The sequence below is a fragment of the Purpureocillium takamizusanense genome, chromosome 6 (assembly GCF_022605165.1).
Source record: "Purpureocillium takamizusanense chromosome 6, complete sequence".
NCBI lineage: Eukaryota > Fungi > Ascomycota > Sordariomycetes > Hypocreales > Ophiocordycipitaceae > Purpureocillium > Purpureocillium takamizusanense.
In genome coordinates, this window is record NC_063073.1 from 806,678 (window position 1) to 819,547 (window position 12,870).

Consider the following 12,870-nt stretch of genomic DNA (forward strand, 5'->3'; position numbering starts at 1 on the left):
CCTCATGAGTCTCTTCAAAGCCGGCATGGAGAGCACCAACATTCGTGCAGTGGGGAGGGCCCAGCACACCGAGAATTGGTTGGATTCGGAGAAAGATACCCAGTAACCGGTCTCTACAGGTATTTACTCTTTAATGCCTCTAAGAGGAGTTCAAAAAGCTCACAGTCTTCAGGCCCCAGCGGGCAGCGCTCAACGCCTCACGGCACGGGCCCGCAGTAGGCTCCAGAGTCTGCAGCACCCCTGGTAACTACGCACCACATGGATAGGCTGCCTTACACCTAAGCAAGAAGGCACTGGAAAGGCCGCTTCGTTCAGAATAACAGTCGCACTCAATCGCACAAACCCGGACACGACGTTCTGCCCCTTGCCAATCGTCAGGTTGATCCATCATCGCCTCCGCCACGTTCCGAACATTCACAGGCGCGGTTTCTGATTTCCCCTCTGTCCGCATTCTTATTTGGCATGCTGCAAGAACCCTCAGTCGCAATGCCTGATCCTGATACGTCATCACAAGGTTTGCAAACACTCATGGAACGGCAGCCTGACGACTTTTGTCGCCTCATGCCCAGTAACGGGGACACAGAACAGCGAACCGAATTCTTCTCGCGATATTGCCAGGCCAAGGCCTACCCGTCCATGGGCGGGGTCGTCCTTGGCTTCTTCACTGCCGTCCAGCTCAAACAGCTTGGCCTCTCCAACATGGAATCAACGTCGCGCTCACATGACGATGCAGAAGAGGACAACCTTGCCCTTTCCATGATGCGGCAGGGCGCGCATTGGTGGCCGACTTGGGACCTATACCAGCGCCACCGCGACCGCTTTATTGACAAGCTCACACCATATGGCTTCCACTTTCCGCCACGTATCAATGTAGGTTACCCTTCTTCCGGCAGTGGGGTCTGGGTCTTCAAGTTCTCGGAAGACATAATGGGTCTCGGTGGCGGTGAGGCTGTCGAGCCTACTCTGGAGTGTATGCCAGAAGGCTGGTACGAGAGGATCAATATGGCGATCACTGCCGATGAGAGGTGCGAGGTTCTCAAGTCATTTGGTGCCAAATTTTATGAAATAGTGGAAGAGTGCGAAGACATTCCAAGAACCCTTGAGGAAGGGCGTCTCAGAGGGGAAAGGTACGAGTTGCTGCTGCGTAAGATGGAAGACGATGATTATCTAGACAGTTGGCTAGAATATTGCGTGACGGATACGGATTGAGAGGCTCTCGCTGCAATGGCTGTCAGTATAGAGTTTGTAGAACGACGCCATACAAGTCGCGCCCGCGCTATACCAATACTATTCTGCATTACAGCTGGATTGTAGGCGCTGCATTAATGCTTGGATTGCATGGACAAGGTGGGTAAGTAAGACTACAGGCATCGTTGACATAGTAGCCTCGCCGATGAAGGCCAATCAAAGGTGATGAAGTCATCGAACAAGGGCTCCTATAGCATGAGATGGACTTGCACGGGACATATGAATGGTGGTCGGCGCTCCCACCGGAGATACTTCGATGATGGCGGGCACACAGGGTCTAACTGCGCTTAAACGATGCCGCTCAGGTCCCCCGGCGCCTGGTAAGGCCTGCGAGCTATTGGCGGAACCAACCCACACAGCCGGAGCCGGAGCCGATAACAGCAGAAAGTGGAGGTGAGGTGCGGCGATGCTGCTTTTCAGTGGTGTGGTTGAGGAAAAGGGAAGCACCCGTGGGACACGGGCCGACACCCCAGAGGCGCCCGAACCAAGGTCAGGGGAGCCAGTAAAAATAGATGGACGGGACATGGTTACCGCGTGTTGAAGGACGCACGGCGCCGCCACGGTACCAGGATGAGCGTCACGTTCGGCGTCATGTACGCAGAGAATCTACAGAGGACGCTCTGGCACGCGGCACAGACGATGGCGATGTGCAAGCAAGTGGTCGTGGCCTGGGCGGATGGGGCTCGGAAACGTTCCAGAAACGGCCGTGCCAGTCAGTGGTTTTGCTTTGCCTGGCGCTTATTTAGCGGGCGGCTATCAGGCCTGCGACAGGTTGTGGCTTGAAGGTTCAGCTGGGCCTGCTGCTGGTGCTGTTGGTCCCTGCTGCGTGCCCACGCCCCGGGATGACGCGACGGAGAGGACGAGCATTACATGAGATGAGTTTATTCTGGGAATGGAACTAGACAGTCTAGATAGCGCTAGAAGCGGTGATGGTTTCCTTGGCGATGCACGTCACTCGCCGAGTCGATGAATGGACATCGTGACGATGGACGTTGGTGTTAGGCCGCGGGTTGAGGCTCTGGGCCCTGGGGAGTGCCTGCGCGGTGTTGTTGGCTGCGCTAGACGATGCGAGAGCCGGTTTATCTGATGTTCCCTTCCAGAGTCCAGACCTTTGACCGAAGCTATGAAGCGCGGTGCCAGGTCTTGAGCGATGGCAATGCTTGCTGGTATCGTGCCATGTCCCCGAGGAGCGATTTGTCTGTTCAGCTACTAATTCGCTACCTGTCTATTTTGCTGTGCCTAGCCGGAGATGGATTCCCTTCCGTTGGATAGGCCGTGCCTGGCTGTTTGTTGAGGCAAGCGCCATCCCGTCCCGAAGCCGCGTGGGCAATTTCCCCAGGATGAAGTACCTGCGTACTTCGTATATACAGGACGCAGTACGCAGTACCAGTACGAACCCGTCTGGGCAGGAGCCTGAGAACAGGGCATGGGAAAGAGCGAGGGGCGGAAAGCGGAACAAAGCAGTCCGACCCCCTTGCCACCCGGTCTCTTCTGCGCCTTACTATCCTCTTCCTCTCTCGCGTGGCGCGGCATCAAATCAGGCGCCTCAACCTCCAAGCGACCGATTCCTATGCGACGCACGCACTGGCGTGGGGCGGCGTCGCGACGGCTCTCCCATCTTTTGCTGTCCTGCAGCCAACGCACACACCAAGAAAAGCTGCTGCCGCCCAACCAACACCCATCCCCACACATGCGCGCACACGGCACGGCAGGGCAACACAGCAGCAGTAGCCCATAAGTCCTGATGGAGTGCCACATTCCTCCAGTCGACGGGACGAGCCTTTCCTGTTCGTGCTGACAGATCAAACGACTTGGCTGATGGGAACGGAAGCGCGACGACACACCCACGGCGGCATCGGGCGGCTCGATGAGGAACCACTCTAAGCAAGCAGCCGCATTGGCGCCGAGGCAGCTACCATTGGCGGCGACAGGACGACCGACGTGTGAGCGCGAGCATCAATCAGGGGTGCGCAGCACGTTCCAGGAATAGCAGCCACACCTCCACCACAAGGGCGCCTGCAGTGGTGGCCCAACCGCCCAACCGACATCAACTGCGACCGCACCACCTCTGCAGCCTCTGGGGCCTGCTTCACTCGGCCATTTGCTGCCTTCCCAGCCCTGACCAACGAGCTGGCAATCCTGCGCGAGGGTCGACGAAACAAGCTGCTGTGCGTCAACGGGGCTCACGCCGTCAAGCTATCCCGGCAGCCCAAAAGAACCATCAGCGTGCAGAGTCCCGGACCTGCTCTTGATTCAGGGTCCAAAGTGGCCTGTCGAACGTCAAAGTAGCTGCTCTTCAACTCGGTAGGTCCAGGTTTGCGAAATCATCGCCATTCCAGACAGTACTGTGTATGACCTGCGTCTGGAAGGCGCTGGGTTCGCTGCCAGCCTCTGTTCCAAGGAGCCGCCTGGCTGTCCGAGCTAGACGGGGCGACTGTGTTGAACCCTTGTCGATACTCATATTGTTGCGACCGGCGTTAAGCTCCGCCGCCGACGATCTTCAGCCGCCTTGTACGGACCACGATTCCCAATCGGGGCTGCGGATGATACTGGTCGCGGTCGGTCCTGTGTTGACCATCCAGCCATTTGCCAAAAAGTGTCATATTTGCGCAAATGTCCCTCGTTGCGTTACGAGGTTGAAGCTCAAAAAACCACGGGCGCGGCGGGAGGCTGTGCTTCAAGATAACCAGTAAAAGTGAGTCAACGCCCACTGCCACGACGGTGACGGTGGCAGATCGGCTGGTGGCTGCTGGGCCGTGTACGAGGACCACGGCGCCCAGCAAAAGATCCCGCCATGCCAATGAGCTCGGTCCAGCATTGGCGAGGACCGCCGTTGCCCGTCCGGGCAGTGTCGCTGCTCAAACGCCGGGTACAGGCGGTGAGTCGGGAGCAGCTGTGCCTTTGCGCAATTCCTGTGCGACCCCAGGCATCTCTCTTTCTGACCGCACGGTCATCTCTTTTGGTGCACCAGCGATTCCTCCAGGTCAACGTGACCGCGTGACGGCTTGAAGAGCCATGCCGCGTTGATAGAAATGGACCCATCGAGCCTAGCGACCTTCGCCTCGGCGCTTGGAGCCCCATGGAAGGCGGTCTTGGGGCGGCAACAGCCGTGCGAGGCAGGGTAGGGGGTCTGGACTCGTTGCAAACTATGCCTGGAACAAGCGCTGCACCAAGGCCCGTGCTGACGGGATGACTTGCACCACTGGCGGTCCGTTCTCGGCACCACCGACGGCTGAGGACGCCCAGTGCTTCACCAAGGCCAAGTGCCGGCTGCGACCCTTTTACGGAGGACATGGCCAAGCGACACAACTACCCGAGAGACCCTTACTGGCGACCAATGGCTAATTGATCCAATTTCTAGTGAAGAGCTTGCCGCTTGATGTCAAGGTCGGACCCCGATCCTGTTCAATTTCTATGCCTCGGTTGTTTTGCACGGGCTGCGAAGCTCTTGGCCGGGAGCTCTCCATTGCGGACCCTCGCCAACTTGCTCTTGGCCCTGGGGACCCCAACTCAGACCAGATTGGTGCGTGGTTGCAAGTGGGCTCTGACGATGACTTACAGTATGTGCCGCGTAACGTACGGCGCATTCTGCGACGAATTGCATTGGACCGTCAGCTCCAACGGCCTGATGACTCGGTTTCCACCCTGCCTGGTTCCGTCGTGGGTGTCCCAGGCCTTTGGGCATGCCAAGCTAACCACTCGGACCTGGTCTTCCAACCCGAGTTGGCGTCTCTGGATGAGCGCAAGGTCTGAGGAGACTAGCGTGCGCGGCCTGGCACAGCCGCGAGTGACCCGCGGCGGCGATACGAAGCGGCCATGTTAGACGCGGCGTTAAACCGACATTACGTCGGGCGACAAGAGACCCCTGTTGGCGTCACACCCATTGGTCGGCCCTCAGCCTTGAAACCTGCCGTCGCAGCCCTCTGGAAACACATCTGCGGCTTGCGGCCGCCAGAGCGACGAGGGACAAGAAGGTCAGATGCCCGTCGGTCTTGTCGAAGAGATGGAAGGGGGTGTTTTGCGACAGCTCGAGGACGCTGGTCCAGGGTGCGCCCAGTCGCGCAGATGCGGCGCAGCCTCTAAAGTCTGGGGCGCAAGGTCTTGTCGCTACAGAACAATACTGCAAGCGCGGACCGGATAAAGCCCCAGGCTCATTCTACGAGCTGTCTGCCCCCGTCATCCTAGCCCTATGCTACCAGCCGCCGAAGGAAATCCCTTGTCTCGCGTGGAGGTTGTTCAATGGAGCGCAGAACTACCAGTATAGCATGTCCATCTGTCAACCGATGACGCCAAGCAAAAATGGTCGGCGCGGAGCGTTGATCACTTGAACGGACGGCACGGCCCCACGTTGAGGAGTCGGAATGCACCCGCAGGCAGGCTGTTGTGGCATTACCGGCGGAGACTGACTTGCAGCCGAAGGGGGGAGGTAGAGGAATGCCACAAAGGGGCGATGGCCTACTGTATCGTCCGTAAGAAGGCCGGAGCCCGTGGGAACGATTGTACGACAGAGCCACCGTTGACCACGGGAATCTCGTGCTTGACGAGCGACGACACCCATGGGAATGGAATAATACTATGTACATGCCGTGGGTGAAAAAGCGGGCTGTTGGTTCCGGCAAGAATAGGATCGACCGGAAGCGCAACCACAGCTGTCACTGTCGGTGATGCTCACCAACAGCACGCGTTGAACTGGGTTAGGAAGAGCCCGAGAAGACGGCTTGGCCGAACCTTGGAGCAAAAGAGGTCTGGGCCGCACGAAGCTGGACGGACCCCTGCTTGACTTGCAGCTCATCGGAGACGCACCATGTAAGATGCAGAGTGAGAGTGCTTCGCGCGGGCGACTTGGCGGAAGCTGTCCGGCACCTGGCGTCTGGGTCGAAGATCGCGAGGAGAATGTGATCTGTGACAACCAACACAGTCCGGTCGGACCAACAACTGCCGTTGGCCGCTGTCGCAGTCGGGTCCGAAATACATGTACGCAGTACTGCTGTCGAGCGAGAGGTTGGTACATAAAGTATCCACCTCGGCAACGGCGAAGTTTGACGATGGCCACGCAAGCAGGCACGCACGACATGAAGGTGCTGAAATGGCCGCCCAACCCTTGGAGGTTGACAAGTCGGCTTACAATGTCAGTCGGGCCAGAGACGCGAGTGGAGTCAGCTGCGGCGGTGTCGCGCTCGCGGCAGCACCGCTTGCTGCGGCCACGCCCCCGGTCCACCGGCGGCCCGGTGTGCGGATCTGTGTCTTCGCTTCCGTCATCGCGACAGATACTACCTGACTTGGTCGTTCTCTATCCGACCCTGTTCGCAGGCTTTCTGGCAGACATACCGATAAAGGCCACTCGGTGGGTGGTGAAGGCACCGACAAATTACAGGTACGCACGTACGTGCACAGTTAGGATGAACGGAAGCACATGTTCCTTTGCCTGTGTCGGGGGGGGGGGGGGGGGGGGGGTTGGCACAGACTGTCTCTGAAGGGGCCATGCTTGGCTCGTTTCGCGGCTCCCGTCACCCACCCCATCCCCAGCCGCGAACTAAAGTGGCTCACCTTTGGTGCTGGTGCAGCCCTGTAAGCGCCTTGATGATGATATCACACGCAGTGGCTCATGGGCCCGTAGTCACCGGCTGCAGTTACGATGCGCATCTAGCACGACTTGGTGCCAGACCGCCAGACGAAGGTCGCCCCAAAGCGAGACGAGATGAGGAGCGAAGACGGCAGGACAAACGAGCAAGGCAACGGCGGTGTTGGTGGAATGAGTGAGGCTGACTTTGTGCCATGTGCAACGCGGCGTGATTCGGGGACGAGACTCACCCACGGCGAGGCTAGGATGATGGTCTGTTGCCGTTGGTCAACGGCGCGCTACAGGAGCCCTTTGCTCTAAGTTGCGGCTTTACTACGGCGGGTGGCAGTGGTCAGTGACTTTCCAGCAGTCTGTCAAGGCCAGAGCAATAAGGAGTCTTGTGGCAGAAGCGCGACGGAGACATCGAGAAGACGCACGCCCCCTCAAGCCATCCCACGACGTGGCCCACCCACGCGCGCGAAAGGCGTGCAGCCCGACAGGAAGAAGGGGGGGGCGCTGGCAGGGCCAAGGTCCCTGTGCCCCAGTCGCCGAAGCGCCATGCCGCCCGACAGTTGGAGGGGGATGAAGCATGGAAGAGGCGCGCAGCGTGGCGGGCAGGCAGGGACGGGGGGTTCCCACGATGTGCGAAAAGGCGCGGCTTCCGGGCTAAGCGATCGCCTGGCGGCCCATGGCGACTGAGGGGGGTGGGGGTTGGGACAGGACTTACAGGAGCGACGGCAGGCTGCCCACACCTGAGCCAGCCAGCCATGCACGGCGCCGCCTAGCCTGGCGCAAGGTGGCGGGCAGCAGCGGCGACAGCTTGGGACGCTCCCGTGCGGTCTCGTCTCGGTCCCTTTCGCTCGTCCACGGCAACAACGGGTAGGCCGAGCGGGCAAAGACAAGGAGCGGCGCAAGCAAGCAAGGAAGGAAGGCATGGGTGAGGAGGAGACAGGAAGGTACCTATACGTAGGCATCCGGCATGCGCCTGGCCGAGAGCCCGCAGCGAGCAAGCAAGGCAAGTGCGCCCGTGTACAACGGGGTACCATAGCTTTACAGTCGTGGGCAGGCATCTGTGCCTGGCTGTGCCTGCCCTGTCTCTCTCCAAGCTTCGCGCCTCGTTCTCATGCCCCCGTCGTGGTCCCCTCCACCCGGGGCCCGGGGGTGCAGCGGTGGCGTGTGCCTTCTCTTCCATCTTGCCTTAGCAGCTAGTACTCAGGTACTGCCCTGCCCCTGTCCCCCCTGGCTTTCTCGTCGTCGTCGGCTGCTTACCTAGCTTGCCTTGGTGCCCGCGCCTGCGTCTGGTACCTCTTGCGTACTGTAACCTTGCGGTTGGGACGTCGACAACGAGGCGCCTGAGCTGCCCGACACTGACGCCGATGCCGAAGCCCCCCGGAGCAGGCAAGTGTGAGCGAAGCACAACGGCGGCCGGCCGACGTAAACCTGAACAGCCTCTGTGCGTTCGTTCCATCTTAGGTCGTCCGGACCCTTATCCTCGCCGACTTCCCCCGTCCTCCACATCATCCCGCTCAAACCTGCGAGCCCTCTCTCTCTCTCTCGCCTCGCTTGCTTCACCTTTGAACCAGCAGCGTCGACTCGGACGCTCGAGCGTGGCCTCGCCCTCCCCCAGACATTGTCTCGACGCCAACACGCTCAAGGGCGGAGTCGTGCCCAGTTCGCGACCCTTGCGCGCTGGCGACACCCAACGGCGGCGCATCTCACTCACATCTCAGCTTTGCTGCGTTGGATTTCCCGGAGAAGTGCAACGCTCACGGGGCCGTCCCTGTTCTGGCCGCACCCGACGCCACGCTTCCTACAAACTGCGCGCTCGCTCGCGCTTTACCTGCTGCCCGGTTCTCGCGCATCGCGACCAGCACTCGCCGGCACTCGCGCATTCACCTGCCGCGACTGTCAGCTGCTGTGCGCGCTGCCCGGCTATAGCATCTGACAGGAGGAAGACGACCAGCAGCAGTACACGGTGACGAGGACCACAGCGACCGACACCAAAAAGGGCCGGCTCCCTACAGAGTACGAAGTACGAGAACGGACTCAACCCGAGACCCGCCCCGTCCGCTCCCTGTCTGGTCTGTCTGTTACTCGGTGCCACCACCACCGTCCCGGCAGAGCGCCTTGCTGCTGCACCAGCCTTATTAAGTGTCTGCCCAGTCTGCGACGAGGCACAATCGCCCCTCACCCTCGTTTGCTCACTCCCCAGGCACAAATACAGACCGCCATCCCCACTACCAAAACAGGCGCGACAGACCCCCCCAGCCTAGAGCATAATCGCGCGCCAAAAAAAAAAAAAAGGAAGAGGCGGGCTTCCTAAGCACGTCAAGCGCGGACGCCCGTGATAGCGTCACCACCAAGTTGGGCGTGCCGCCAATTGCGCAACCGCCAGCCTACTGACAACGTGCGATAAGCCGTACCTTTACTGTGGTTGCCTTGTTCATTACAAGTCTTACAAGAAAGGGCTGCGGGCAGCGGCTTTCGCTGTGCCAGTATCCCCTTCTTTTTTTGGCGTTGTTCACGTCCGGGCTGGTCCCTCTAGACGAGCAATAAGGCGGCGCTGCAAGGCCGTCTACCGCAACGCCGTGTGACGACTTGACGGCGTGCAATCCCTCGGCGCATCGGATTGAGTTTTAATGACTGGGAGTGTCTTGTCTCGACTTGTTGATCAGACCGCGAACCTCGGCCTTGGCAGCATTGCAAGCGAAACACTATTGAATCTTCTGGTGGAAAAAGGCCTGCTGTCTTTGAACAGTATACAGCCGCGCAACATAATCTCTCACTCCAACAAGAAAGCACACTCATCAGCGGTCTCCGGAACGGCGAGGACGGCCTGTCATGTCCAGCTTCACAGCCCTCAACGGCGCCTCGCCCAAGGCGGCCGATGCTTCCACGACCACCAAGCCCAGTGACGGGGCAGATAAGAGCAGCACGCCTGACGAACGACCTCAGAGCTCCGCCACGCACCGATCTCGGGCTTCTCCTGAAGTCGTCAACCGCAAGGACGGATGGAGGGACCAGGATAGACCTGGTAACCAGCCCACGGGCTATGCTCAGGCGGATGGAGCGCACAAGCGCAAGCGTTCAGACTCGGCCGAGCTTCGGCGTGAGCAGCAGGTACAGGAAAGGACGCCGGATACGGCGACAGCACCAACTACTGGCGATTCTCGGCATTCATACGACTTGCTGAAACGAGAGTACCGGCACTACGACGACGAACGGCGCGATAAGGACTCGTCTTGGCAGGATGACAAAGGTTCTTACGAAGGGCAGGCGAACTCATCTACGCCAACTCAAGGCCAGACAGAAGAGCAGATTGGCGAGGCATTGCGGAGAGCGACAAGTCAGATGGACCACAGCGACTACAGCCAGACCAGCCCCGATGCCGAGGACCGGTCCATGGTCTCGTACAGCCCGTACGGGGCAGAGCACGGGCGGGACTCTATGCTCCAGCACGATCCCAAGAAGCGCAAGCGAAACTTTAGCAACCGGACAAAAACTGGGTGCCTGACTTGCCGCAAGCGCAAGAAGAAGTGTGACGAGCAGAAACCAGAATGTAAGCTTGGCCTCGGAGGAGGACAGCGAGGGCAGCCCGTGTCATTGGAGAGAAGCAAAGGACTCAACTGACGGCGTCGCAGGCAGTAACTGCATCCGAGGCGGCTTCCTCTGCGCGGGCTACCCGCCGCAGAGAGGCCCCGGCTGGCAAAAGGCGGACAACAAGTCGACGGCGATACCGCTCGAATCCAAGGACCCCAGCTACGTGCCACCGGGTGCCTATGGCATGCCGCAGCATGGTGCATACGGGGCCCAGCCGGTCAAGAGGGAACCCTTGCCGCACTACCGCGGCCAGGCACTGCGGATAGACCCGCCACAAGGCCGGCCTCTGGTCATCTCGGACGACGACCGGCCCACTGCATCAACGCTGGCCAGCGCCTCCGTCACCAGTCCCGAAAACAAACTCTCTGCCATCCCCTACACGCCGGGCAACGCCTTCCCTACACCCGTCAGCGCAAACACGCAACCGCCGTCGTTTGGAGACAGAATGGCCAAGGACTATCAGCGAGTGCCTCCGTTGCACGACCTGAGCCGGAGTGAGCCAGAGACGCCGCACCCGGGCAACTCGCTGCCGCAGATCAACATCCTGCATCCGACACGGACGAGCAGCCCGACGCCGCCGCACCCGCCGCCTCCAGCATCGAACGCGCAAGTGGCCGCCCAGCTGGCGCTCTCGCACGCCCAGTACCCGCAGAGACGGACGCAGAAGGAGGAGATGCTCTCTGGGCGTCACTACTACCCGTTCGACAAGGAGTTGTGTCTGGAGCGTGAGCGTTGCGCCGTTGCGTGCTGGCGCTTCAACAACCTGACGACGCCTCCGACGCATGGCGTCTCGCCCGACGAACGAGCCCGCCTCTTCCTCGAGATCCTGCAACCTCGTGATCCCGTGCGGGTTTCTCCCACCGAGGCCTCGCCCGTCACCAACGTGGGCCGCGTGGGCAGACATGTTGCTGTTGAGACGCCCTTTACGTGCGACTACGGCTACAACATCACCATCGGCCACCACGTCGTTATCGGGCGCAACTGCACTATCAACGACGTCTGCGAGGTTAAGATTGGCGACAACTGCGTCATTGGGCCCAACGTGAGCATCTTCACAGCTTCTCTCCCCACGGACCCCAAAAAGAGGCAGGGCGGCCAAGGACCTCAGTTTGGCCGGGGCATCACGATTGCGCAGGACTGCTGGATAGGAGGGGGTGCCATCATCTTGCCGGGCCGCACCATCGGAAAGGGCAGCACCGTCGGCGCCGGTTCCATCGTTACCAAGGTTTGTTGTCATGCCCTGCCCCCACGCAGCGCAATGTTATGGTGTGACCAATGTAGCTTACGGCCTCTCGCAGGACGTCCCTCCCTTCACCGTCGTAGCTGGTAATCCAGCACGCGTCCTGCGTGGCATCGGCAATGCGCCATAGCAGCACCCTGGTTCAGTTGGTTGGCGCCGAGGTGGCCGCATAGTCGGCCACCACAATGCTCATCTCGTTTCATGATACCCACGATGCATGCCCAACGTGTTGATTTTGTACAATAATCTAGCGGACATTGTTGGTCTGCGACGGCCATGCGAAGAACGCAAGTCATTTGCCAAAAGGATGCAGAGTACCATGTATTTCGACGACAGAAAAAGCCGAGCGTCCTTGTTCATACGCCCACCTGATATATTTTTTTTTCTTTACATAGTGTTTTCGTTGCTGTCCGGCTCTGGCTTCTGAACGACTCGAAGAAGTCATTCATCAGTTGTCTGGGCTGGATTGAGTCGAAGGACGGCCAAGAGGCTGCCAGGTGTCGGGGAGGGAGGTTTCATTTTTGTCATGTTTTTGCGGCGCCGGTCGCCACGAGGCGGCGGGTCCAGACGGAGAGGCAGCGTCGGTATGATACCTTTTGTGGCGGAGTCGATTTTCCGTTCACCGACGGCAATGATGTGTGTCCGGGAGGACGGGCGGCGGCGACGGCACGGATCATGGATCATGGGTACATGTGAGAAGCGCTGATGGATGTGACGAGCAATGCTAATGCCGATTGTGTAACACTGCACTTTGTACGAAGCATATGCATGCGGTGGTATGTACATGTGAAAGTAATAGCAGTTCGAGACGGGGTTGCCCCTTGGGCCGAGGTGGCCGCCCGTCTGTGACTTTGCTTGTGTGCATGCAGAGAGTAATAGAGTCTTCTGGCACTTTGGTCGCGCGTGCGCCATGGCCTTGAATGACGGTCTGGCTGTGCTCTTGCCAAACGTGCTGCTATATTGTGCTGCATGTGACTACTTTGTATGTGTCTACTACATATGTACGTAAGTTGTTTGTTTGTGTATACCTAGCGTCGCCGCCTGGCCGCCGGTCCCTGCGGCCGGCCATGAGGGGCGAGGGGCCCGAGGTTGGGCCCCCAGACCAGACCCAGACCAACGGCCAGGCGCGACGAGTGCTGGACGCAGCTGGCCGCATGTCCGCCGCCACCGTCGTGATGTGTCTTATCACCTGGTTGCCTATGGTGCCGCCAATGCTTTTTTT

General features: G+C 59.7%; 3 protein-coding genes across 4 annotated transcripts; all 3 read left to right on the forward strand.

Annotated features, from left to right (window-relative positions):
* Window positions 1-462: 462 nt before the first annotated feature.
* JDV02_006725 (uncharacterized protein) lies at window positions 463-1,209 on the forward strand (the record flags this gene model as incomplete). Its single annotated transcript, XM_047988145.1, has 1 exon — window positions 463-1,209. The coding sequence occupies one exon, from the start codon at window positions 463-465 to the stop codon at window positions 1,207-1,209; it is 747 nt and encodes a 248-aa protein (XP_047844137.1).
* Window positions 1,210-4,662: 3,453 nt separating this feature from the next.
* JDV02_006726 (uncharacterized protein) lies at window positions 4,663-5,001 on the forward strand (the record flags this gene model as incomplete). The annotated part of the gene is made up of 1 exon (XM_047988146.1): window positions 4,663-5,001. The coding sequence occupies one exon, from the start codon at window positions 4,663-4,665 to the stop codon at window positions 4,999-5,001; it is 339 nt and encodes a 112-aa protein (XP_047844138.1).
* A 3,091-nt stretch (window positions 5,002-8,092) lies between these two features.
* On the forward strand, window positions 8,093-12,538 carry JDV02_006727 (uncharacterized protein). Of its 2 annotated transcripts, XM_047988147.1 has the most exons (3): window positions 8,093-10,367; window positions 10,450-11,633; window positions 11,707-12,538. In XM_047988147.1, exons 1-3 carry the CDS (start codon window positions 9,650-9,652, stop codon window positions 11,776-11,778), a joined length of 1,974 nt encoding a protein of 657 aa, XP_047844139.1. In that variant the 5' UTR covers window positions 8,093-9,649; the 3' UTR covers window positions 11,779-12,538. The 2 variants fall into 2 exon arrangements, with proteins under 2 accessions (XP_047844139.1, XP_047844140.1); XM_047988148.1 differs by having other exon boundaries at window positions 10,450-12,538.
* The last annotated feature ends 332 nt before the right edge of the window (window positions 12,539-12,870 follow it).